The sequence below is a fragment of the Neovison vison genome, chromosome 10 (genome assembly GCF_020171115.1).
Source record: "Neovison vison isolate M4711 chromosome 10, ASM_NN_V1, whole genome shotgun sequence".
NCBI classification, from domain to species: Eukaryota; Metazoa; Chordata; class Mammalia; order Carnivora; family Mustelidae; genus Neogale; species Neogale vison.
Window position 1 is genome coordinate 54,299,357 of NC_058100.1, and position 24,983 is coordinate 54,324,339.

Consider the following 24,983-nt stretch of genomic DNA (forward strand, 5'->3'; position numbering starts at 1 on the left):
GTCATGGCATTTTAACCAGGACTAGATTCCATCTTAAGAAATGACTCTCTTGGGCGCCCAGTTGGTTCAGTGGGTTAAAGCCTCTGCCTTCAGCTCAGGTCATGATCTCAGGGTCCTGGGATCTAGACCCGCATCCCTTCCTCTCTCTGCCAACTTGTGATCTCTGTCAAATGAATAAACAAAATCTTAAAAAAAACCCAAAAAACCACTCTCTTCACTTCCAGTTCTTTTGCTATTTCCTTTAGCTCAGCAGTTACCTCCTCCACAGAAGGCCCGAACCCCTCAAAGTCATCCGTAAGAGGGCAGAATCAACTTCTTCCAAACTCCTGTTCATGTTGGTATTTGGACTTCTTCCCATGAATCCTGAGTCTTCTCAATGCCATCTAGAATGGTGAATCCCTTCCAGGTTTTCAATTTACTTTGCCCAGATCCATCTGAAGAATCACTATCTGCGCCTGCTGTAGCTTTACAAAATCTATTTCTTTTCATTTTTTAAGAAGATTTTACTTTTAAGTAATAATCTCTGTACTCAATGTGGGATTCAAACTCACAACCCTGAGACCAAGAGTCGCACATGCCACTGACTGAACTGGTCAGGTGCTCCACATTTTTTTTCTTTTTTTAAATAAGACTTAGAAGCCAGATTACTCCTTGACCCACAGACCAAGTGTGGTGTCAGCAAGCATGAGGGCAGCATGAACCTTGCTGTCCTTCTCCATCAGAGCTTGTGGGTGAGCAGGGACATGGTCAGTGGGCAGTTATGTATGGTTTTTCTTTTTTTTCCCCCCTGAGTAGTAAGTCTCAACAGTGGGCTTAAAATATCCAGTAAACCATGTTATAAACAGAGGTGCTGTCATCCAGGTTTTCTCCCAGCTGCTGAGCACCTGGCCAGAGAGCCAGCTTTCTCCTGAAGTCAGGCGTTGACTGCTCTATTAAAGTCCCAGATGACTCTTCCAATATAAGGCTTCATCTCCATTGGGTCTTAGCTCGATCTTCTGAATAACTCGCTGCCTTACCCTGCACTTCTGTGTTATGGAGACGGCTTCTTTCCTTAAACCTCATAAATAAACCTGTGCTAGCCTCCAACTTTTCTTCTGTGGCTTCCCCACTGCTCCTTCTTCACAGAATTGAAGATTCGAGTTAGGGCCTTGCTCCTGAAGAGGCTTTGGTTTAAGGGAATGTTGTGACTGTTTTATCTTCTCTCCGTATTAAAACTTTCTCCATCTCAGCCCTAAGGCTGCTCTGCTTTTTTGTCATTTGTGCATTCATTGAAGTAGGCTTCTCATTTCCTTCAAGAACTTTCCTTTTGTATTCACAACTTGGTCAACTGTTTGGTGCAAGAGGATCTATCTTTTAGCCTATCTTGGCTTTTTTTTTTTTTAAGTTTTTGTGTTTTTCTTTTTTTAAGATCTTATCTATTTATTTAACAGAGAGATATCACAAGTAGGCAGACAGGCAGGCAGAGAGAGAGAGAGGAGGAAGCAGGCTCCCCGCTGAGCAGAGAACTCGATGTGGGGCTCGATCCCAGGACCCCGGGATCATGACCCGAGCTGAAGGCAGAGCCTTTAACCCACTGAGCCACCCAGGTTTCTGACTAAGCTCATTTCTAGCTTTTAATTGAGAATGAGCTCTTCCCTTCACTTGTACAGAGAGAGGCCACTGCAGGGTTATTAATTGGTTTAATTTGTGTATTTGTGTCTCGGACAGGGAGAGATGGGAGGAACGGCCAGTTGGTGGAGTGGTCAGAACACACACATTTGAATTCTCTTTTGTCTTATAAACGGGCATGGCTTGTGGCACCCTCAATTACATTTACAATTACAGTAGATCACTGATCAATCATACATCACTAGAACAAACACCATAATAATGAAAAAAATCTGAAATACTGAATTACCAAAATGTGACAGACACTCCAAGTGAGGAAGTACTGTCGGCAAAATGGTGGACTTGTGCGAAGCAGGGTTGCCACAAACCTTATTTGTAAAAAATATAGTATCTCTGAGGTCCAAGTACGCTTATCCTGGCTCAAAGACCAACAACTAATGAGGCAGAAAAGGGAACCCAGAAACCAAGTGTGCACATATGGAAAGCTCCTGCCAAAGGCGGTGCTGTGTGAAGTAGTAAAGACAGGTTTGGCCCCATCGGAGGATTGTCACTCTTTTGGTTCCAATTCAGGGACACTGAAAAATTTCAAAGGCCATTAGCGAGGTGAGGAAACTGTTGAAAACTAGTTCTTAGAGGCAAGCTCAAGAGAAATTCTTAGGGCATAGCCAGCAACTCAGCCAATGCCTTATGGGAGGAGACTGCAGAGAGCTATTTCTGTACTTCTGAGACACCAGGAAATACGGTATGTACTAGCAAAGAAGGCCTCTTTGGGGACTGCTCCTACCCCATCATATACCTGGGAGTGGAAAGATGAAGTTGGAAGTACCAGACTTGTGGCCCCTATTCCCCCAGACCCCATCCGTCAGCCTGCCAGAGCGCATCCCCATTCCAGGACAGGGAAGAGCAACTCAAGTGTACCCAGACGGCAGCTTTCTGTACCAAGAAAACCCTTGCCAACTAGTTTAGAATGAGAAAAAGATCAAGTTAGAGCACTTATTTAAAACTTAATGATAAAATGCACTTTAGAAGTTACTGATAGAATGTAAATACGGCAACAAATCACTCCCACACAATCTGTATTTTTAAGTAATTTATTTCAATAGAAATATTTCAGAAAACTGTACTTAAATTCATTTTAAGTCAGCTTATGCAAACACACTGAAGATCTCACACTCACATTTGCATATTAAGGAGAAACAAAAAGTGAGAGAGGAACCAAGCTGCACATCACTCAGGGAGGTCATAGTGCGATCGAGTGCTTCATCATTCGAGTACCTCAAGTTAACTGGGATAAAGAATAAAAATGGCTTGTGTTTTCCTGTATATCATCATCCTCATCGGATATGTACCCCTACAGATGTTTATCTCCTTTAGATTACACTGTGAACAAGTTCCCCACCCCCTCCCCACACATACACGCTTCAGTGGGTTGTAAAAACAGTACATTTGTCAACAATTAAGATGTTGAAACTCTTCAGAGTCTGGTGACTTATAAGCAGCTACTGTGTCTGGCCTGACAAGTCAATGATTATTGGACTGTATTTGTGAATAGTCCTAAGAGGTGATAGTATCTTTAGAGGAATGGAATATTCGCTAACTGATATCTAAAGCACATGAATATTTATGAAATTTTCAGCTAGTCTATTAAAAAAAAACTTCAATCCTTTCAAAGCACTCTTACATTCCATTCCTTTAATTCCATCACCACTTCACAGGCCAAATGCTAGAAGCAAAATTTAACTACTACTACTAACCCTCAAGGATCAGTCAACCCTTGATTTGGCTTTAAAGACTATGTCTACTTCCCTATTCCAGAACATACTGGCCCTTAAAAAATGTGAAAATATCATTTTGACTCAGTTGAACAGTAGCTTCAGATCTTTTAAGAGTCTCAGAGAAGCAAAATGCTTCCAAGTTTTGTTTTGACTAAGAAAGCTAGTGTAGTCTCTTAGCTTCCATTTCAATTTATATATTGGAATTGTTTTCATGTTCCTGCCATAGTATTTCTAAAGAAACAATAGTATCTGGTAGGTTAAGTGACTGCCTGTTTGTTCTGAGTCTTATTCAAATTTAAGAATGAACCAATCTCAACTTCATTTTTGGTTTTAACTCATGGCAAGACTTCAGTAGCTTTAATAAGACGCCAAACAAATTCTTTCTGGTGTAATGTATTCTTTTAGGGATTTTCTAAAAGGCCTTATAATTAAATCGATGCTCAAAACCACCACTACCACCAACACAACATAAAAACAAACTCAGCTGTATGGACGTGCTTCAAAGCTGTTCTTAAAAGTGCTCATCTAAAGGTTGATTTGGTGGGTTTTTCATCAGGAGAGGAGCAGGGAGGGAGCTTGTCTGAAAAGACTCATGACCTAGGAGGGCTGCGGCAATGACCCAGAGGCATCTCTACAGACTCTCTTACACTTGCCGGGACAAAGAGTAAGCTGGTGGAGAGAGGGATAGCACACACTCCTGAAATAAAAGGAGTTTAGAGGGCAAATGATTACTGTCATACTCGATGCCCTAAAATTGGTCTTCAAATTGTTAAGGCACTGACCAAATTTTCCCCACACTACAGCTTAAGATACTGGTGTAATGAAATTGCTCTCAACAACTTTTAAGAGTTTGCATGTACAGATCTTTCATCAGAATCCTCTAAATGAGGAAAAAAAAAGTCACTTTAATTACAAGCCATTTTTAGGGGAGCAAGACCAAAAAGGACTTAGATCATTTTGAAAAGGTTGACTTCACGTTGAAAATAATGCTCATCAACGTGATTAAATAACAATGTTTGTATCTTAAAGCTTAGAAAAAACAGAATACCAATCTGGTTGTAAAACCATAAATTTACTATGCTTGAAAAAGTAGTATAAAAGGAGAGAGAAAATGAAAGCAAGCCCTAGAAGATCACCAAGAAGGCCAGGCAAGCCTCACTACGTGCTCTGTATCGTCTCCTCCTGCAACAGTGGCGCCGCTGTTCCGCCGGGGCCGGGCAAGCTCATCTTCACTTTCAAAAAGGGATCCAAGGATTTCAAAAGCCTCTGAAGCAGAGGAGTTCCTTTATTAGAGATTCCTCTGCAAAGCAACACTGCTCCCTCTTGTTGGCAGAAGAAGGTAATATGGTGGTTTAAGAATGGATGGAAAGGAATGTACCTCAGAAAACAAAAAGGAAATCAACAGTGGGTACATTCTTCTAAAAAGTTAATGGATGAAGTCTACTATTATTATTATGGATTTCCAATTAATGCCGTCTAGTTTTAGAAAGGTGTTTTCAGTAGGAAAGGTGTACGGCTCACAGGTTTAAGCTTGGAAGACTGCTCAGCTCAGGGGGTCCACAGTTCAACTAATCCGTGGGCTGCATACACCACAGTCCGCAACCATTCCCCCACTGCATCAGCAGTGCTCCTTGGGCTCTTCTAGAAGTAAACTGGAAGAGAAATCAAGCCACTTAAAAAAACTTGGGAGCAAAGAATACCCTAACTCTTGACATATGGAAAGACCCAATACCAAGACAGTCTGCACAGAAGGTACCGCGACAGCTGTATGGTGTTTTCTACACAGAAAAATAATTGTCCTCGGAGCACATACCCAGGGAGGAAAAAAAATAGATATTGTTTGGATCCCTTTTTGCTATATTTATACAAATAATATTTACATAGTGAAGAAAACGCTATAGAAGGTGTGTTTGATCAGTTCTCTTTCAAAGCTTATAGTCTGGAGATTATAGTAAAAATAATACCTCTGAAAAAAATAAAGCAAAGTCCGAACACAGAGGGGGCATGAAACCAAAACTAGTACTCTGAAGGTCATTATTGTTTTTACAGTTGTGTAAACTATATAACTATAGTTCGTATAGTTGTATAGTTTTATAGTTCTTTTTATAGTTGTATTTTAAAAACTGATGTTACTTCTGTGTGAAAATAAGCTTTTATGGTCAGATAAACTGTGGAAAAATATGAGATGTGCCTCAAACTGTATTTTGGCTAGTATTATATACTAATACACCAGACTGTATGCCAATATTTATGTTTTTTATAAATTAGCTTAAATTTAAATTATAATGGAATTTCTAATGAGTTGTTCTTGGCTAGGAGAGAAACAAATGAGCTTAATATGATAGAAATTTCAAGCTTTTGAGTCACTAATTTACTAATTAAGTATAAGCTTAATAAGAAGAAAAAAATTTCATCTTCCTACTAATAAACTACCTAAATATTTAATATATTTTGGTGACCTATTTTCTTTGCTTGAATTATGTCGTTTGGTGAATTACAGATCGAAAATTCACCTAAGCTCACTGGTTTCCATTTGTTTCAAATGCTAAAATAATCTTCAAAAGCACTATCTAATCTTTTGAATAGACAGATTTGAAGAGAGAAGAACAATGTCTACTTTTACCGCACAGTTAAAAGAGTTTTGCTCAGTCGGAGGCCACAATTCTATACGAGGACTATTCACCAAATCTGAACACTATTCCTTCCCCGTGCACGTATCCCTTAATGTTAGAGCTGAAACATCAAACACACCTTCCAGTTTAGCTCTCTCTTTGGCATGGTGTGATGTCAGGCTCTGACTTCCAGTTGCAAATCTCCTCAAATATGGTTAAACTAAATATGGTTAAATGTATCTAGTAGCTTATTTATGACAAACAAAATAATCATAAAAAATCCACAGGGTTCTTATCCACAGTATTTTTAAAAAGCACATACACTGTTAAAAACACTTATTTCTGAAGAGAAAATACACAATTAAGGAATTTAAAAAATGTAAAATGAAAGATGTGCAAGGTCTCTATAGTAATACTGCTGGCGATGCAGGAGGTGTCTATGTACCCAACGTGGGTTAAGCTTGGGAGATCATTAATTGAATAATCACTTAGCATAGGCAATATTCTGCCCTCTCCAGCCCACGTCACTGTCCACAAAACCGGAAATAATGGTAATTTCTAACTGTGCTATATGAGAAAAATACCTGAACTCTTAACATCCTTTCCAAAAGCTCTTCTACTTTCCTCTGGATAGACTCTTAACTAATTATCCTGTGGGCAATATTTTCTACTTAATATTTAAGCTTCATGGCCTCAAGATTACTTAAAAAAAAGTATGAAATTCTTTAAGAATGCAAATGTGAGAAATTTTATGTGAGGCCCAAAGTATTACAAGTTTATTGGAAGAGATCAGTCAAAAAGCGTTTCTTATTCTGGGCCACTGCTAAACTATAGGATGCCCCATGAGTTTCTAACATCTAACGTGTGGCCTTTATTCAAATGCCATTTTTTGTTAAAACTCGAAGGCAGTTCACCTTGAGACTTTTTTCTTTCTTTCTGCAATTCAACATTTATTCTGGGAATTAAACGCGCTGTTGCACGGAAGAGCTCTCCCAAAACAGCTTGGTCAACTACTGACAAAATATGGTTTCATGGCTGGGACCTATAGTATGTTTTTAGAAAAGTGTTTTGTAATAAAGGAAAGTTACATATAGGAAGGAAAGTTTTGATACTTAAGATTCCCAGAATCTCAATCTTTCACCTTCTTCCCTTTTAAAATTATTTTGTGTGCCTTATAATAAAATACATATACAAATACATATGTGGAAGCTCTTTTAAACAAATGTGATCCTGAATCTCATATTTAACAAAAATAATGAACGTGAGTAATAAAAAAACCCCTGGCATTGTGTACATTAAACACTGTAAAAGAAAATATCCTGATGAAAGATCAGTATATCATCTTGACATAAATCACCAGTGACTGGTAGAAGGGATAATTCAATTAACTTGAAAAAAAAAAAAAGTAATTACTGTAAAACCCCAGAAAAGTTTAGACTGGGATTATGGTTCTTTCCTAAGCAGATCTGTAGTCCAACAATGAATTCATACAGAAGGCTAAATTTTAAACCCACTTAAAAACAACCATGTTTTCTGGAGCCCACTTGAAAAGTGTCTGGACTAGGAACATTCAGCCTTGATGCCTCCTGTAAGAAATGATGTTCCCCATACAGTACTAAATTTCCCAAGTTTAGTGTTAAAAACAAAACAAAACAAAAACTCCCCTCATCCCAAATAACCCCCGCCCTCAATCCCAAACGAACCCCAACAACTCATATTATGAACATGTCTAATTCTGAAACTGTAGCTGTGGGAGAGCCAGGGGGGCCGCACACGACTGGGAGCAGAGAGCGCCCCCCAGCCCCAGGTCAGGCGGCTGGGCACACCCCCCTCCCCTCGGGCAGAGCATCTTCATGCCTCCGTTCAGCACCAGCCCCTCATATAACCCATAAGCAATGTTTTTCCTTTTTAAAGTGTATCTAAAAAAAAGGCGATTCCCCCCTCCAAAATTAGTACAAAGTTAAAAGAAATGCAAATTAGCTACGATCTATTCCAAGCACAGCACCGCCAGAAGATTCACACACACTATTTGGTGTTTCATGTTGGTTTTCCTTTCATTCTTTTAAGGCAGTGGTTTCCGCAGGTCAGTTCAGAGAAAAGAAGCGTGGTCCATGGCAGTTTGTTTTAGAACTCCAATTTGTTCTCTGGGAATATCTCACGTCATTCCCTGAAATTAGTGCTTTTTTGGTTCAGAACTCCAAAGGCTGAGACGCAGCCTCTGGGCTCCTCCAGGTGCAGAGCTGGCTTATAGCTGGCGCTTTCATCAGCAACTTGCTCTCACTTAGGGGCAACAGTTCACCTTGCTTCTTTCTTAGGCTTTTACTCAAAAGTCATCAAGTTTGTAGGAACCTTAAAAATGTAAGCAGTACAAAATTGATAGTATTTAAAAGGTGCTTTTCAAAGTACTATTTATCTTTCTTCATTATTTTAATCCCAGATAACTTTCTTAGAAAAGGAATTTTGACGGAAGATACAGCAATCATTTATGAATAATGAATAAAATATGCTGGAACATTTTTGAGAAAATCACAGAGTTAATACTCTCTTTCCAGAAAACTGAAATTGGAATGGAAGAAAGGGTGGAGACAGTATCTTTCTTGTCTGCCACAGGGCACTCAGTAGATGTCCGCTGAGTGAGCAAACCAACAAGAAAAGCAGCAGGGCTCTCGTCAGGGTGACACTCTGACAAAGGGACAGATCATCTGTTTTCTCATTATCTCTATTACCAGGAATTCCTACGTGCACATTTTAAAATCCAGCATGGATAATTTTATAATGAACATTACTAAAAATTTCTTTGTGAAATCATCATGAAATTAAGTGTAAAAGAATAAAACTCACTGCTGGATAAATTCTGATCTGACACCTGGTGACTCTGAGAAATCACCAGGTCACAGTGTGAGGCTTACAGACTGGACCAGATTCAACTTGATTCCTTATGAGAAACTAACAGTAAGACATGAAGTCCACATTGTAGTGAAAAGAAATCCCACAATAAATCTTTGAAATATGAATATATTTTGTTTTTGAAAATCAGCTGATGAGTCCTCTAGTCAAGGACCAAAGAGGGTTTCACCATGTTAAAAACACTCTTAACTCTTACTGTTTTCTAAACCTGTAGTGGGAGAGAGACTCCCACTTCAGTGGTCATTTCTCTGTCCTTTAAAACAGCTCAACAGCTATCACTTCAGCAATCTTTTTTTGAAAACCTAGGATATTCAAGGAGAAAAGAGGGGGAATCTTTTTTACATGTCGCCTTCTGTAATAACACAATCATAACTGAATCATAAATCAAGTGCAATACAAATGCTCAAGTACTTAAAGTATAAATTCTCAGTCTGGTTTTAAGAAACCCATGTTTAAATAGAGTGCAAGTTCATTTCCTCCTAAGTTCTTGAATGTGACTTAAGGTATTGTACTTGAGTGAATCAGAGTCTTCTACCAAAAATTTTCACATTTTACAGCTTCTATTTATGTATTTGTTACTACTATTCTGATTCTCCCAAGTACACGGACAAACAAACAAATAAAAAAACCCTACTTATACTTGTTCAGTTGGAAGGTCTGCTAATATAGTGAAAGAAACTGAACCTTTATGTTGGCGTCTAGATTAATCTTGAAATCTGAGATTAAAAAAAAAATGACACAATACTTTAAGCACACTTTAAGTGTACTTAATACTAATACTTTAAGTGTAAGCTGAGTTGCACATAAGCTCAGTCTAGGCAAAAGAAGGTCTGTTTCTTTCATTCTGTCCCAGACCCTAACTTGACAAAGGCAAAAAAAGCAGACTTTGTTCTATGGCATTTCATGTCCTTAATGGAGGGTACTAAAAATGATACCAATGCTGCTAGCAGTCGTTCATATATACACATATATATGTATATATGAAATAAAAATTCTAAGAGAACAGAGCCTATTCTAATAGTATTTTAAAAGAATGGACCTAAAAGATAAAGATATTTGATTGTCTAACCCTGCATATGTCGTTCAGCATTTGAGATTTAGCTTCTTCTTTTATCAAAAAAGGGGTACAACTTTGATCCTGACAGTACAGGGTGAAAAAAACTTTTAACAGATGATATAAACTTATGTCGTGTATTATAGTATCAAAATCAGCCACGGATAACACTTAATTGTACACTTTTGAATGTCAGTACCTGAAGTCAGTGGTCTTCAAATATATATATCCAACTAAAAACTGGCCTACAAAAGGTCTACAAGTATTTCCATAACTGTAGTTATGTTTACTTCACATCTTTTCTACCAATTCATGGCTCAACTTTAGCTCTGCAACAGGGTTTGGGGAAAACAACATCATGGCTTCATTTCTCCTTTGCAGCTGCAAAGTGTCTGAATTAGACCATCTTTGTTTTGGTGAAATAAAAACAAACAAATCCAAATGGTTCTGGGTTTTGCTGCCACCACAGGAAGCCATACTGTTATTAATAAAGATGAATCAGAACAATTTTTATTAAAGTGCTATCTAAGTCTTACCTCCCTGGGGCTCTATCTTTTCTTGCCTCTCACTATATTCTACTGACATGGGCTACATCTGCCTCTTTTGAACACCTTCAGCTCCTTCCAGCCTCAGGAGCTTTGAACCCTCTGTGCCCCCCACCAGACGATTGCTCCCCTGATCTACACAAGGCTGTTCCTTCTTGTCACTCACATCAATGTCTTCAGGCACATCTCTGTTGCTCACTCTTATTTAAGTTACGTCTACTCTTATCCCTCTGTATCACATAATTCTGTTTTCCTTATATAGTTTATATTGTTCTCTATATAGTTTAAGCATTTGAAATTTTGTTTTTTCATTATTTTATTGACTATCTCCTCACTAAAACGTGGACTTCATACCTTGCTGACTGCTGTCAATAAGAGAAAGAATAAAAACAGTATCACTTCCCCGCTTCCTGCATCAAGTTAGTCTGGAACTCTCTTACACGGGCTCCCAGGGATGAGCGTCCTGAGGCCAGGAGCCGCTGCTCACCTGCTGCTTGTTGCTCTGGCAAGCTGCACTCAGATGCTTGAACCACAGCATCGCATTCATTCTGTTGCCAGCTTGAAACTTGTATGAGTTTCCTAAAGTTATTAGAAACAAGGGAAAAATGATAAAATTTTAAGGATCCTGACATACAATAATTTAGCCTGATATCAAAGAGCAAAATAAAACACGACTAGAATTCTCAGTTTTCAGAATTCTCTGTCTCAAGCATCTGATTTTCTAATACAAATAAAAAGAAGAGTTCTCTATGCTATGGTCACACGCTATCAGTTATTCAGAAAGTCACCGTTTTGCTGTTTATGAATGTGAAGAGAACCATTTTTGTCTCCTTAAGTGTTCTTTGCAGTCAAGTATACCCAAATCAAAGAACTGTTTGGCTCCTCTAGATTTGTATGTGGGACTGAGAGTACAGAATATGTTAATATTAAATTTTTACAGGCAAAGCGCTTTAACATGTTTAACACTTAAACAGAGGTATATAACGTGATTAAGGATTAATTAGTTAACATCAACTATGCTTTTAGGTGTTAGTTACATTTGCCGAAATTATCACAGATTTCTGGGAAAATCTGCAGAGTCACTTTCCTTTTTGAGAAAATCAGAAATTCATCTGTGCTATGCATATTAGACCTTGCGTTGACTAATTCAAGACTGACACATAATAAATGTATCTTATACAGTTGTGTGTATTGAGGTGATAAACTGAAAAAAGAAAGGATTCATGTACTGAAGGCTGCCCTAAGCTGAGCTTTATTCCCTTTTTTTTCATTTCCAATTCTACTCCCTCCTTTTTTACTGCATTCAATGGTCCAAGAGCCTAACCTTCCTTTAGGCATGATGGAGCTTTCCTTTGAGACGGGAACACTCAGAGAACTTTTTCACTTTCAGAAGCAAGAGTTTCTTCACCAAATGTTTAATGTTAAATAATACGGTTTTACTTGCTGAGCTCAGACGTGGACATGAGACCGACTTGAACTGAAGGCGTACCGCCAATGAAGCTGCCATTTATTACTTTCTCACCCCCGCTCTGAAAGACTGTTAGTACAGATGGCACAAAAACCCTGGCTACTTGGAAATACTTTTATCAAGCCACACTAGGGAAACTGAAAGAAAGAATTTGTTAACTAAGCCCAAGGAAAATGATCTCCTTAAAATGTAATTTTATGAGTAATGCCTTTGAGATTTGGGGCTGGAGCAGGGACTTTGAAATCAGAATGCTGAACAGGGAGTTCTTGTTCCGTAAGTCAATCTATTACATCTCAAAATGAGACATTCTGCTACTATTATTTTTTTCTATATACAACATATTTGCTTAAGTTTTCACTTAAAATGCTTCAATATTCTAAAAGCAGAGTATCTGTTGATACAAAATACATTCTGAATAGAGGTCAAATTATAGGTGCATAGTCAATAATTATCATTTCAGTGGTGAGTTGCTGCAGTGAAGATTCTGGGAAGATATGAATGCATTTCCTGTCTGGCTTCCTTTGAGGTGCTTATCAAGAGCTGGCAGTTGTTATGAAGGAAGAGCAGCAATCACATCGGGATGCATTCTGACGGCCGCGGCCTCCACTTAGAGATGCACATGGTGTGATTCTACACAGCCCACCCTCCAACTTCTCTGATCCACTTAAAAAACTCCTCTGGTCAACAGTCAATAATGCCATCCATAAGTCTCTCCCTACACTGTAAGCAAAGTATTAATTATTAACTCTACTTATTTGGAAAGTGATAGGAGTTAAATAACCAATTAACTTAATTAAAAATAATGGAACAAAATCAGTTAGAGGAAAACCTCTGCCACATTCAGAAGAAAAGCAATTTATTTCAGGGTACAGATGAAGGGGTACTACCTATATATATATATACCAAATGTCTGAGATTTTAAGGTAACCGATTCCCCAGTTCCCTCCTTCCCGCTGCACCGCCCTCCCACCCCCGCCTGGTTCTTAGCTCCCCAAGGATTACTCGGGCTTTTAATTGCAAGCTTATGCCCAGACAGCAAAGAAAATATGCTTATAATAGATACTGATACCAAAAATATTGATATTATTATTACACATTACGTGACAGGACTATTTCCCAAAAGACAAAACCATATAAACATGCTCCTGGTCAAGTATTCCAGTTAAACTACGTTTGGACCAACTGAATGTTATATACTTGCAGTACCTTAAACACTAGATATTCTAATGATTCACCTTTCTCAGAGTCAGTCAGCAGGAAGAGATCTGGGTGTTCTGGGTCATCAGCCATCATTACCATCCATCCTACCACAGATACGTTCTTATTTGATGTTGATTTGAACTGAGAGATAAAAAGGTCATTAATGGAAACACCAAATTTATGGCGCATCCTAAGTGAAAATTAAGGATAAGCACATTTTCAGTTTCAGGTAACATTTGTGACTTCATGTTGGTCGAGTCTGCTCACAGTCTTTTTACTTACTACTAAATTCCACGTAGGCATGCCCCCTTTAGATAGTCTACTACTCTTCAGATCCTTCCTAGCTTCAACTCTTCATCAAAACCTAACTATCTGAGTCTCGAGTCCCAAAAAAGCATATCTGTCGCTGGGTCTAATAAATTTATCTCTGTGGTTTTTTTTTCTGTTCCTTACTACACTGCCCCAAACTCCTCCTTTCTTAGGAAACACACCTGCATTTTAATCAGGTTGTTATCTTCTTTTTACCCAGCTTTATGATATAATTAACACAGCGTAACTTTAAAGTATACAATGTAATAGGGTTATTATCTGAAACCTGATGATTTACTAAACCAGCAGTACTATCAGACAAAAAAAAATTTTTTTTCAAGTAGGCTCCAAGCCCAGTCTGGAGCCCAACACGGGGATTGAACTCATGACCCTGAGGATCAAAACTGAGTCACCCTGGTGACCCAGACAATTCTTAATAATATATTACTTTATTTCTTAAAAAAGGTATTCTTAGTATGCTTGTTACTTTTCTATACTTGAAATAAATATAATGGAAAAAAGAGCTATTAGAAAAGAACAGAAAATTAGGTTAATCTCATTCATGACCATAAATGAAAAAAATATTAAGTAAAATATTGGTGTATAAAAAAACCTAATGGGGCGTCTGGGTAGTACAGTCTCAGTTGAATGTCTGACTCTTCGTTTCTGTTCAGGTCATGATCTCATGGCTGTGAAATGGAGCCCCACGTTGGGCCCCACGCTCAGCATGAAGTCTGCTTGAGATTCTCTCACTCTCTAAAATAAATAAATAAATCTTTAAAAAAAAAAAAACAACAACTGATATATGATGACCAATTTGGATTTATCTGAGGAATGTGAGGTTGGTTTAATGTTAGAAATCAACTAAGGCAACTGAATTGGGTTTACTTCGAGAAAGCAAGAGGAGTTCAACTTTAAAAAAACCTCAGAAAAATTACTGAACTAAATCACCGTATTAACAGATTAAAAAGGAAAAATACATTCAACTCAGTTTACCCAACAAGCTTTTGAAAAAATATAATGTGTATTTGCAACAGAGTAGGAACAGAAAGGAGTTCTGTAATTCAATAAAGAGTATCCACTGAGTAAACCAAAACTTACACAAAAAACAAACCAAAATAAAGCAGGAAAAGACCATAAATAAACAAACAAATAAATAAACAAATCCCCAAACCAAAACCCTGCAACACACACACTCAAAGGTAAAATGCTAAAAACACTTCAAAATCAGTATCAAGGTAAGGATACCCATCATTGCTACTTCAATTCAATGGAGAATTTGAAGACCTAGTCAGCTTAACAGGATAACAAAAAGGAAATAAAAGGTGTTAAGTGTAAGGAAGAAGTAAAAAGCCATTACTCACAGATGATAGTACTGACAAAGAAAATCCACTCATATCTACCAAATGAGTTAAGAATGATGAGCAAGGACACTTGGAAGAGATCAGTATGAAAATCAACTGTAATTCTAGAGACAGACAGACTGATTAATTGGTCAGAGAGAAAGAGAAGGTACAACCAGGACACTTGGAAAAGATCAGTATGAAAATCAAGTGTAATTCTAAAGACTGACTGATTGATTTGTCAGACAGAGAGAGAAAGCACAATCGGGGGAGCAGCAGACAGAAGTTCTCGCAGGCTCCCCGCTGAGCAGGGAGCCAGAAGTGGGACTCAATCTCAGAACCCTGGGATCATGACCTGAGCCAAAGGCAGACGCTTAACCAGCTGAGCCACACAGGTGTCCCTGAACTGTAATTCTATACATGAGAAATAGAAAAGTCACTTCTAAGAGAGGTACCTAGCAATACACGTGACAAAAAGATACACAGGAGAAGTAAAACTAGTAAAAGGCATCCATCCAAGAAGACATAAACCAATGAAGAAATACCACGAGATGAAGAAGATGGTCTGACTTGTAAAGATGCTAATTCTCCCTAAACTTATACAGATTCAGTGTCATCTCAATAAAAATTTCAGTAGCGTTTTCCAGAACTTGAGAAGCTGATTCTAAAATTTATATACAAGAGCAAAGGAGCAGAAATAGCCAACATGCTGAGGACCTGCCCTGATAAACATTAAGGCTCATAAAGCTACAGTAACTGAGGCCATGGGCTACAGGACAGGGACACACAAATAGGGCACTGGAAGTCAAGAGATGCAAATTCATGTGACAAGAGTGGACTCTGCAGACTGAGGAAGGAAGAATGAATTGTTCAATAAATGATGCCAGGAAAATTGGTTATCCACACAGAAAAATCACGAAAACAAATGCTTGACCTTTCTGTATGCATTTACACCAAAGACTTTTTTGATTCTGCTGGTTTTCATATATAGCTGACCTTTGAACTACATGGGTTTGAACTATGCAGGTCTACTTAAAATGTGGATTTTTTGGATAAATACATTACAGTAGGTATATTTTTTATTATGATTTTTTTAAAGATTTTATTTATTTCTTTGACAGAGAGTGAGATCACAAGTAGGCAGAGCAGCACAGAGAGTGCGAGGGGGAAGCAGGCTCCCCGCTGAGCAGAGAGCCCTATGCAGGGCTTGATCCCAGGACCCGGGATCATGACCCGAGCCGAACACAGAGGCCTAACCCACTGAGCCACCTAGGTACCCCTCTTATGATTTTTTAAAAAAAATATTTTATTTATTTGACAGAAAGATTACAAGTAGGTAGAGAGGCAGGCAGAGAAAGAGGGGGAAGCAGGCTCCCTGCTGAGCAGAGAGCCTGATGCGAGACTCGATTCCAGGACCCTGCGACCATGACCTGAGCCGAAGGCAGCGGCTTAACCCAATGAGCCACCCAGGCGCCCCCTCTTATTATTTTCTTAACAGTTTTTCTAGCTTACTTTATTGTAGGAACACATCATATAATACGTATAATACATGGAATGTGTCAACCATTTATGTTATTGGTAAAGCGTTTGATCAATAGCAGGCTACTGGCAGTTAAGTTTTTGGGGAGCTCCAAGTTATACACAGATTTTTGCACAGGCGTGGAAGGGAGATGGGGTAGGTGCCTCCAGCCTAGTTGTTCAAGGGTCCACTGTACTAATGGGGGCATATGTGTACTCTGATTTCCGGTTTTCACTTATCGGTACTTCCTTATTGGTAGTATTTTGTCTTTATAGACGTCTATTGTAAACATTACAGAAATATTCTTCGACAGGTATCTTTGTGCACTTGTTCAAGGATTCCCACAGGACAGATTCCCAGAAAAGGAACCGCTGGTTGTTATTAAGTTAAATATGGACTAGGACTGCCCACCACAAAAGCAATACCAATTTAAATTTCTGAAAACCATGGACAATAGCCTATGTTTCCCTATACCATGGCCAAGGCTCTGTTAAGAATCTTCAAATTTTTTGCCTAATAGCAAAAGAGGGCATCTTCTTTAATCTGCATTTTCGATATCTAATAAGGTTGATCATCTTTTCATGTTTATAAGCCACTTACATTTCATCTTCTATTTATCTCCTCTTTCCCCTTTTCTAGTGTCTGTTTTATTCTCACAAAGCTGTGGAACGTCTTTAGTTTTGTTACAGATTTCTTTTCAGGTGCAGTCTTGGGTCTTTAAAATTTTAACTAAGCAAACAGTATTTATTTCCTCTCTGCCACACAGTAATGGGTTCTAACATAGCTGCATTTTTTTTTTTTTTTTACAATGAATTAACTTCCATTAAAGGGTATTTTTACAGCAAATGTTTTCATTTTAAGACATCCAAAAAGGGTGAATGTTTTCATTTTAAGACATCCAACAAGGGGCTCCTGGGTGGCTCAGTGGGTTAAACATCTGCCTTTAGCTCAGGTCATGATCGAGCCCTGTGTCAGGCTCCCTACTCAACGGGGAATGTCCTGCTCCCTCTCCCTCTGCCCCTCCCCACACCACCCCTGCTTGTGCTCTTTCTCTCAAATACATAAAATCTTTAAAAAAAAAAAAAAAAGGCCCATCTAAAAATACAGACATAATAGGAGTCGCCCTTTGGTCTCCCCAGTTAGTCCACACTGCCAAGCCTATTCTGTTCCTCACAGGCAAAAAAAAGTATAAAACTTATGGGTTTATGCGCTTCTGGAGTTCCCCCTTCTGCATTTATAGACTTATATGAACAGGTATATTTTCATTAGTGATTTTTTTCTCTCCAACTTCTAATTTTCAAAGGCTGAAACTACAAAGTTGAAAGAATGCCACAGTGGTTACCCACAAATCTTCATTTTGGGCATTTGCTTGATCTTTTTGAACTGCAGACATCATAAAACGGAGTCTTAAATAAATGTATAGCGTAAGAATGTATTTCTATATAACTACAATATAAGTATCTAAGAAATTTAACAGACATATCATTTTTTATAAAGTCCGTATTAAAATTTTTTCAGTTGTCCCAATTATGACCTTTGTAGTTAAAAAAAGACATTGTGTCCAGGATTCAACCAGAGTGCACATTGCATTTACCTTGCAGACTCTTCAGTCTCTCTTAATCTGTAAGAGTCCTCCTGTTCCCCTCACGCCCCTCCATCCACCACACTTTGGTCTTAAAAATCCAAGCCAGTTGTCTTGTACATTGTTCCACAATCTGGATTTGATTCTTTTTTCATGATTAGATTCAGCTTAAACTGCAAGAACACTACACAGGTGGTGCTCTGTTTATAGAATACATTTTAATCCTTTATCTGTTGCTTATATATAGCCATTATTTTCTTTCAATTTGTATTTTGTTTGAAAATGATTTTAGTATTTTTTTCCTTCATTGCTTTTAGTTCTGTGCCACATCTCTTCTAAATCTGATTCTATAATATAAACAGGAGCCTGTCACTCTACCCTCTATGTTGTTCTTGTAATTTCTTGTTTTACCCGAACAATTTTAATTGAAGAAGATTAGGAATATAGTCCATTTCCTTGGCACTCATTTTATTTCCTCACAAACCACTATGCTCTAATTTCATTTCGCTTCTTTCTAGTAAGTTAGGAAAAAATAAAAAACATTTAATTTTGAATAGCTACTTTTAAAAAATAATCATCAACTAAGTAAAATTGAGCCAAGCATCTCAAAGTGGCTATGTGAAAAGTTAACTCTATCTGAAGACAAAGGATTTAATTTCGTTACAGCAACCTTTTTTCCTCCCTTTGAGGATAGCAGTATTCATCTGGCAATTACTCTGCAAAGTGTTTGCTGGAACTAGTCTGTGTAACTCTATGGGTTGTGTGAGCATTAGTCACTTTAACCAGAATACAAAAAACAGTCCTTTACCTCAATGTAAGGACTGTATCTAAACAACTGTAAAATATTAGTGGGCCAAAAAGCCAGAACTTCAGGGGTGCCTGTGTGGCTCAGTTGTTAAGTGTCTGACTCCTGATTTCAGCTCAGATCATGATTTCAGAGTCGTGGGACTGAGCCCCACATCGGGCTCCTCAACCCTGGGCACAGAGCCTATTTAAGAATTTCTCCTCCCCCCCACCAACCCTCCCTTTGCTCCTTCCCCTATCCTCTCCTTTTCAAACACACACACACACACACACACACACACACAAACACAAAAACAAGACAGAACTTGAGAATTCATACGATTCCATTCAGGTACAGTCCACAAATGAAGCCATGTGTTGTTTAAGGAAACATATAAGGTAAATTATGAAGAAGAGGAAGGCAATGATCAATGTGAAATTCAGGACAACGATAGATGTGGGTGTGGCGAGGAAGGAAGGGAGGAAGGTGATAACATCTTAGGACACTTACAGCATTCATTTAAACTGAAAATGCACCCTTCAGGTTTGATTATAAAGAACTAGAACCATATGAATAGAGAAGAGCTTCTCTGAATTATGCAATGTCACTAGATAATTTATACACAGTAAAAGGACTTGATTGTTTTAGTGGATTACCTTTCCTCATATGGTAAACCACTTAATTTCACTCCAAAATACATGACTTAGAAATAAAATTCTTCTCAAGGGGACTTTATTAACGCAACATGGAAAATTTCTTCCTTTCAAAGACTGGATCACTAGCATGTAAAAACAAAACAGCATGCAAAAAAGATTTATAGGAAGGCTCTACATTTGGAGAAAAAGTGTATTGAGAGGCTTCTTCTAAGCAATTTGCAACACAAGAAAGTGGACTATAATAAGGAGAGTAATAATTACTCCCCTTCACTGTTGAGCAAAACCACTCTGTCCGAGACTGAGGTGGAAAGATCTTTAGATGACTGTCCCAATTTCTCACATTTTACAGATTATGAACTGAGACTCCAAAGCAATAGTTTTCAACTGTTTTCTGAGTAAGAAACGCAGGCCTGGGAAGGTTTTGATGCCAAGACAGACAGTGGTAATGTGCACTTTTGACCTTTTGATGGAAAAGTAGCATTCAAAAAAAGAAACCTCTAAATAGGGAAGTTATTCCAAGACCTTTCCTGGAATGGTCTTACTAAATAAAAGTAATTCTACCACAACACTCACACAAAGAACAGACGTAAGAACTTCTGGATTAGAATATGGAAAAAATCCAAATTGCTGCATCCCATTAGGACTACTTTCCTTACAACCACGAAGAGGCACTGAAACTCTGCTAGCAGTTTAGAGGAGGAATACTTACATGCTTTCTTTCTGTAGCTTTTAGAGATTTGGCAGCATAGTAAAAAAGTTGTGTCCCACACAAAGCTGCCCAGTACTTTGTCCACGATGCTACCTGGAAAGACAAACACAGAAACATATGACCACCGGCTTCTCAGTTTCTTTGCTTTCTTAATGCTGAGGACTTCTAGTTCCACTCCAGCCACCTTGGCCTCGAGTTGAATCACTTCTGAAATCTTTACCTCCCACATTGCTGTCACTTCCACCAAAAAGACTCCACTACTACTTTTATTCAGATAACTATTGGTTTCATCAAAAATCATACCACTTTTCAACATTATCGAGCCTTGCGCTGCCTCCCCATCCTGTAGCCTCCTCCTTTCTTCATTTTTAGCCAATACCACAGGGTCCAGCACTATACCCATTCCCTTCCAAGTACTTGAATCTCACTGTCCCTCTCTCCTGATAGAACGCCAGCCTTATTTCAATCTAACAGTCTGATTACCTGGCACATTATAATAACTGAATATTGCCGGAGGCATCAAACTGTGCCAACTGGTAAAATCAGAACCAGCAATCTCATAAAGGAATCAATAGTACTTCATTTTTACCCCATCAAGTCATTATACTCTTCCTCTCTGCAGACAGCCATTTTATTCCTTTTCTTAAAAATCCTTGTCCTCCATCCCCTTTTAACAGCACTGCACACTTCCCAGAGAAAAATAGGTGAAATCTGGCGAGGACTTCCAAATCTTCCCAGACCAAGTATCTGTTTGCTGACCCACCTACTCAGCCTTTCTTCCTGCTGCAACAGAAGAGCTAATGCTGCTTCTATCAAAGGAGAAACTCGACCCTCCTTTCGTGCTCTAGATCCTACTATCTCATTCCCTCAAGAAATCTGCTTTTGTAATTTACTCCTCTCTCCACTGTCTTGATTTCTCCCCCTCTCCCATCATTACACAAATGAGGCTTCACAGCACTCCCATCACTGAAAATGCCTCCACTGCCCGTCCCCTGCCCCAACAGAGAGCATCCAATTTCTTTGCTCCTGTTTACAGCAGCGTACCTTCTTGCAGGGCGTCTCTAATCCCTGACTCTACTTCTCTCTTGCCCGTTTTCTCCTCCGCTTGCTTTCAGCTAGGCTGCTGTTGTCAAGGTCCTTGATCGCTGACATATCCCAAAGCCCCTGTTCTCCACCACACTCAACCCCTTAGCAACATCCGGCCTGGCCAGCCATTCCTTTCTTCTTGAAATACGGTAACCTCTACGCTTCTCTGGTAACAGTTCCTTCGTTTTCCTCTATGCTTCTCCGAGCAGACCCGGACGTGCTCTAGAATTCTATCCTCAGCCCTCTTTTCTTCCCCAGCCACACTTTCTTCACAGATAATCAGTCTTACCTGGTCCCATACTTCAAATACCATCTGTATGCTAACAGCACTCAAATCTCCAGCTCTGGCCTCCATCTCCGACAGAACTTCTGAACTGTATTTTTAGAGACAAACTGACGTCTCCACTTATACTTAAAACGCAATAATTTTACGTAGCCGAGACTTACTGGCCGCCAACCCGACACCACCTTCACCTCCACGCTCTCCCATACACACACCTAATACCTCATCAAGCAACCCCGACTGTCCTCTCTGACTCCGTCTCCTCCACTTGCTGTGCCTCAGGGCCATGGGCCTTCTCGCTGCCTAACTCGGGATCCTCACGTGGCTGGCTCGCCTGCGCATTCAGCCTCTCCTCACCCTCTCACTTGCCATCCCATCCCCTTATTTCACGGGCTTACTTTCTCCCTGTCTCGTGGGAATGTCACTTGCACAAGGCAGGCACGTGGCCTCGTCTCGTTTGCTGCTCTGTTTCCAGCACCTAGCACACAGCAGCGTCCCAACGCCCCAGCTGACACACTCCTCCTCCTTCTTCCTAGCTGGCCTCATGTAGCTTCTCGACCATGTGTGCCTGAGTTTACTGTGACGTAAGCAGCAAATTCAGACTGCTTAGATATAAACCACTTTCACATTTGAAGCAGCTCTCGTATCTTCAAAAGTGTTAAGTCTGGATACACAATGAAGTTTTATTCCAAAACAGATAAATTATACTATTATTTGAGAAAAGAAAAAAAAAGAAGTCTTCTTTCGTTAGCAATCAAACTGCTTGCTGCTACTGGGAAAGAAGCAGCTTCTAAGTTATCTACAAAAGGCTCTGGGCCACTAAACTTTTATCGTTTAAAAAAAAAACAGAATGAAGGGTTGGAGGACATTTACTATCTGGGTTTCATGAAGGAAAATGAAACTGCATTACAGAGATTTAAATAAATGACTTAGGACTGACAAAACAAAACTGGTTGCATTCCACACTTGCGGGTTGTTACTCTCTATTCTTTATCTTTCTTAAACTTATTACTAAAATATTTCATAACAGCATATAGTTTCAAGGTTCTCCGAGAAGTGGTTTTGTGTAAGAACTGTATTAAGGGGCAGAAAGGAGTATACCCTCAATGTATGATCTAACTGAAGCCTAAATTAAGAAACCTGGTGAGGAAAATGCGATTTCCAATTATTTCAAATGTACTAGACATCTGGTTTTATTTCATTGTTTTCTATTTTTTAGGGTCCTCTATATTTGCTTATTTTTAGAGCTATGTTAAAATATAATACATGAAGATCTTACCGTAGGCTTTTTGCCTTCTTTTAACAAAGTTTTTCTCCTGAGAACACCTTGAATAGTAACAGCTCCTGGATATAAATGCACTGCCAAATCCTCTGATTCTGCAGAACTATAATAATGGAATGAAAAAAAGAACATGTACAACCTTTTGTGTATAGTAGTTACAAAGCAGGTACTTAACTGCAACGTAATTACTCTTAATTTTAAAACCTTGTTACTGTACTTGGCATTAGAAGACACAATTATAAAGGCTTACTGATCTAAAATTTATAAGCTGTCACAAAAGCTTAATCAGGAAGCTATTAAAGTCAACAGATGGTTAAAAAACACACTTTATTACATATTTGAACAAATGTAATTTAGAAAGAATAGAGTGATTCACTTTAGTGAAGATTAAATCAAGGATTTAAGACTTTTTCTTCTTCTTAACATGCCACATTTGCATCAATGCTGTAAACATTTTTTCCCATTAGAAACTTTTAAGTCCTGGTAGGAAAGGTGAGGATTCTTTTTGTTAAAAAGTATTCAGGCATATAAAATTCAAAACAAAAAGAGCAGAAGTTCCAAAAGGAAAGAAAGGAAAAAGAAAACCCATGCTTAATTTTAATTCTAAAACAGGTGAGAGAAGCAGTATAGGCAATAACAACATATTTTAAAAAAGGAGTGTACTGCACTTAAGTTGTAATGACATTTAAATGCTCTCAATGCATAAGTGTTTGATTATAGCCTAACAGATCTCCAAGAAAGGAATAATTCCAAAACTCAAGATTTCCTTTTCATTGATCTTAAGAAAACCATCACAGAATAACTAAACATTTAAATATCTTTCCCCAACTGCCTTAAGGTCCTATATTTAAAACAACAGTAACTTCTACAAGTCAATTAAAACATACACATTAATAAAAATCTGTCATTCTCTGGAGATCTGACATGATCTGCAGAATTCCTACAACAGGGAAAAAAACTGAAGATTGCTAGGTTATCCCATTATGATTATTTAGGTGTCTTCAAAGTGACTTAAAAACCTAGAGACCACTAGAAATTTCATGCTATGGCTATTTATATTCAGGGAGATATACACAAAGAGATTAGACACCAAACTGATAGAAAGTTTACTTCTGAAGTTGGCTATTTTATTTGTTGTATTATGAAGTGGCTGATTACCAGTAACCTCCAGCCCCATGTCAATCTAACAGTCCCATTTCCTTCTGCAGCTAATATGGTACAGAAAGAGACCTGGTTTAACTAATAAACTACTGAACAAAATGAGTTGAAAAGCACAAATAGTATTTACGGAGACTTATCGAAATTCAGAGCCTGCAGTATATATGGAAAATTCTTAACAAAGATGAACTGGAGACTTACTGGCCAAGTAAATGCTTTGAATAATGCTTATCCAAGAACCAGCAGCTGTTATAAGGCCACCAAGTTGGAATTAATTTTGCAATCGGCTCAGTGGATCAGAAAGAAAGTTCAAATTTATCTCTAGATTAAATCTTGGAAAGAAAGCTTTTGTGGGTATTTTTTAAATTTTTAAGCCAATTCATTGAGAAAGAACAGAGATACTGTGAGATCACACCCATTTAGCCAATCACCAACACCAGAAGGGAGTTCTGTGACCCCTGAATGCAGGGGGATTGTACCTGCTGGCCTTCATGTGGCTTCGATAGCCATTTCGTGCCACTCGTGTCACCGGGCCGAGAGAATGGTATAATCTGTTCCTGTTGGATTCCATTATAAATCGTATATATTACATATGCATTTATTCACAACAATACCTAGAACAATATAACAACTTCTTCCTGTAATACAGTTTTCTAAGTCCTACAAAAGGACAGTATGTGGTTGCTCCTCTTTTTTTAAGCACACAGCACAGATTTAAAAAAAGATGTTTTCTTCTACTACGGACTCGAGAAATACAGGTCTTAGTATATACCATACATTTTATATACATTTGCTTTCACAAATCTGCTAAGATAATTAAAGAGTTATTTATAACCAGCACTATCAAAACCTGGAAAATACTTCAAAAATCCTTTTGTTTCTATTCCAGTTCTTGGACTCCAGTTTAGAAATGGTATCTGGATCTATATAAATAACTCATTTTTATGATATGTCCCTATGAAGACACCTAAAAGCGATGTGGGCTCTAAACTTAAAATTAATGTGGCCTAAACATCTCTATCTTCCTCTCTATCCTTTACGTTAAATCCAAAAAACTAATAAAAGAGACAAGCTGAGTAAAAAGGCATTATTTTATTTCTACA

The 24,983-nt window shown here is 38.4% G+C and overlaps 1 protein-coding gene across 3 annotated transcripts in view; it reads right to left on the minus strand.

Moving 5' to 3' along the window:
* Window positions 1–2,685: 2,685 nt before the first annotated feature.
* The window catches only part of RALGPS2 (Ral GEF with PH domain and SH3 binding motif 2), a 159,291-nt gene continuing 136,993 nt past the window's right edge, over window positions 2,686–24,983 (minus strand). For 2 of the 3 annotated variants that reach the window (XM_044267335.1, XM_044267333.1), the window contains 6 exons: window positions 24,360–24,437; window positions 22,720–22,825; window positions 20,072–20,164; window positions 13,205–13,310; window positions 10,989–11,080; window positions 2,686–8,344 (listed from right to left, as the gene is read on the minus strand). In XM_044267335.1, coding sequence (XP_044123270.1) covers window positions 8,315–8,344; window positions 10,989–11,080; window positions 13,205–13,310; window positions 20,072–20,164; window positions 22,720–22,825; window positions 24,360–24,437 — 505 coding nt within the window. In that variant the 3' untranslated portion in view covers window positions 2,686–8,314. The remainder of the gene's footprint in view (window positions 8,345–10,988; window positions 11,081–13,204; window positions 13,311–20,071; window positions 20,165–22,719; window positions 22,826–24,359; window positions 24,438–24,983) is intronic. The other variant, XM_044267334.1, reaches the window with a different exon arrangement.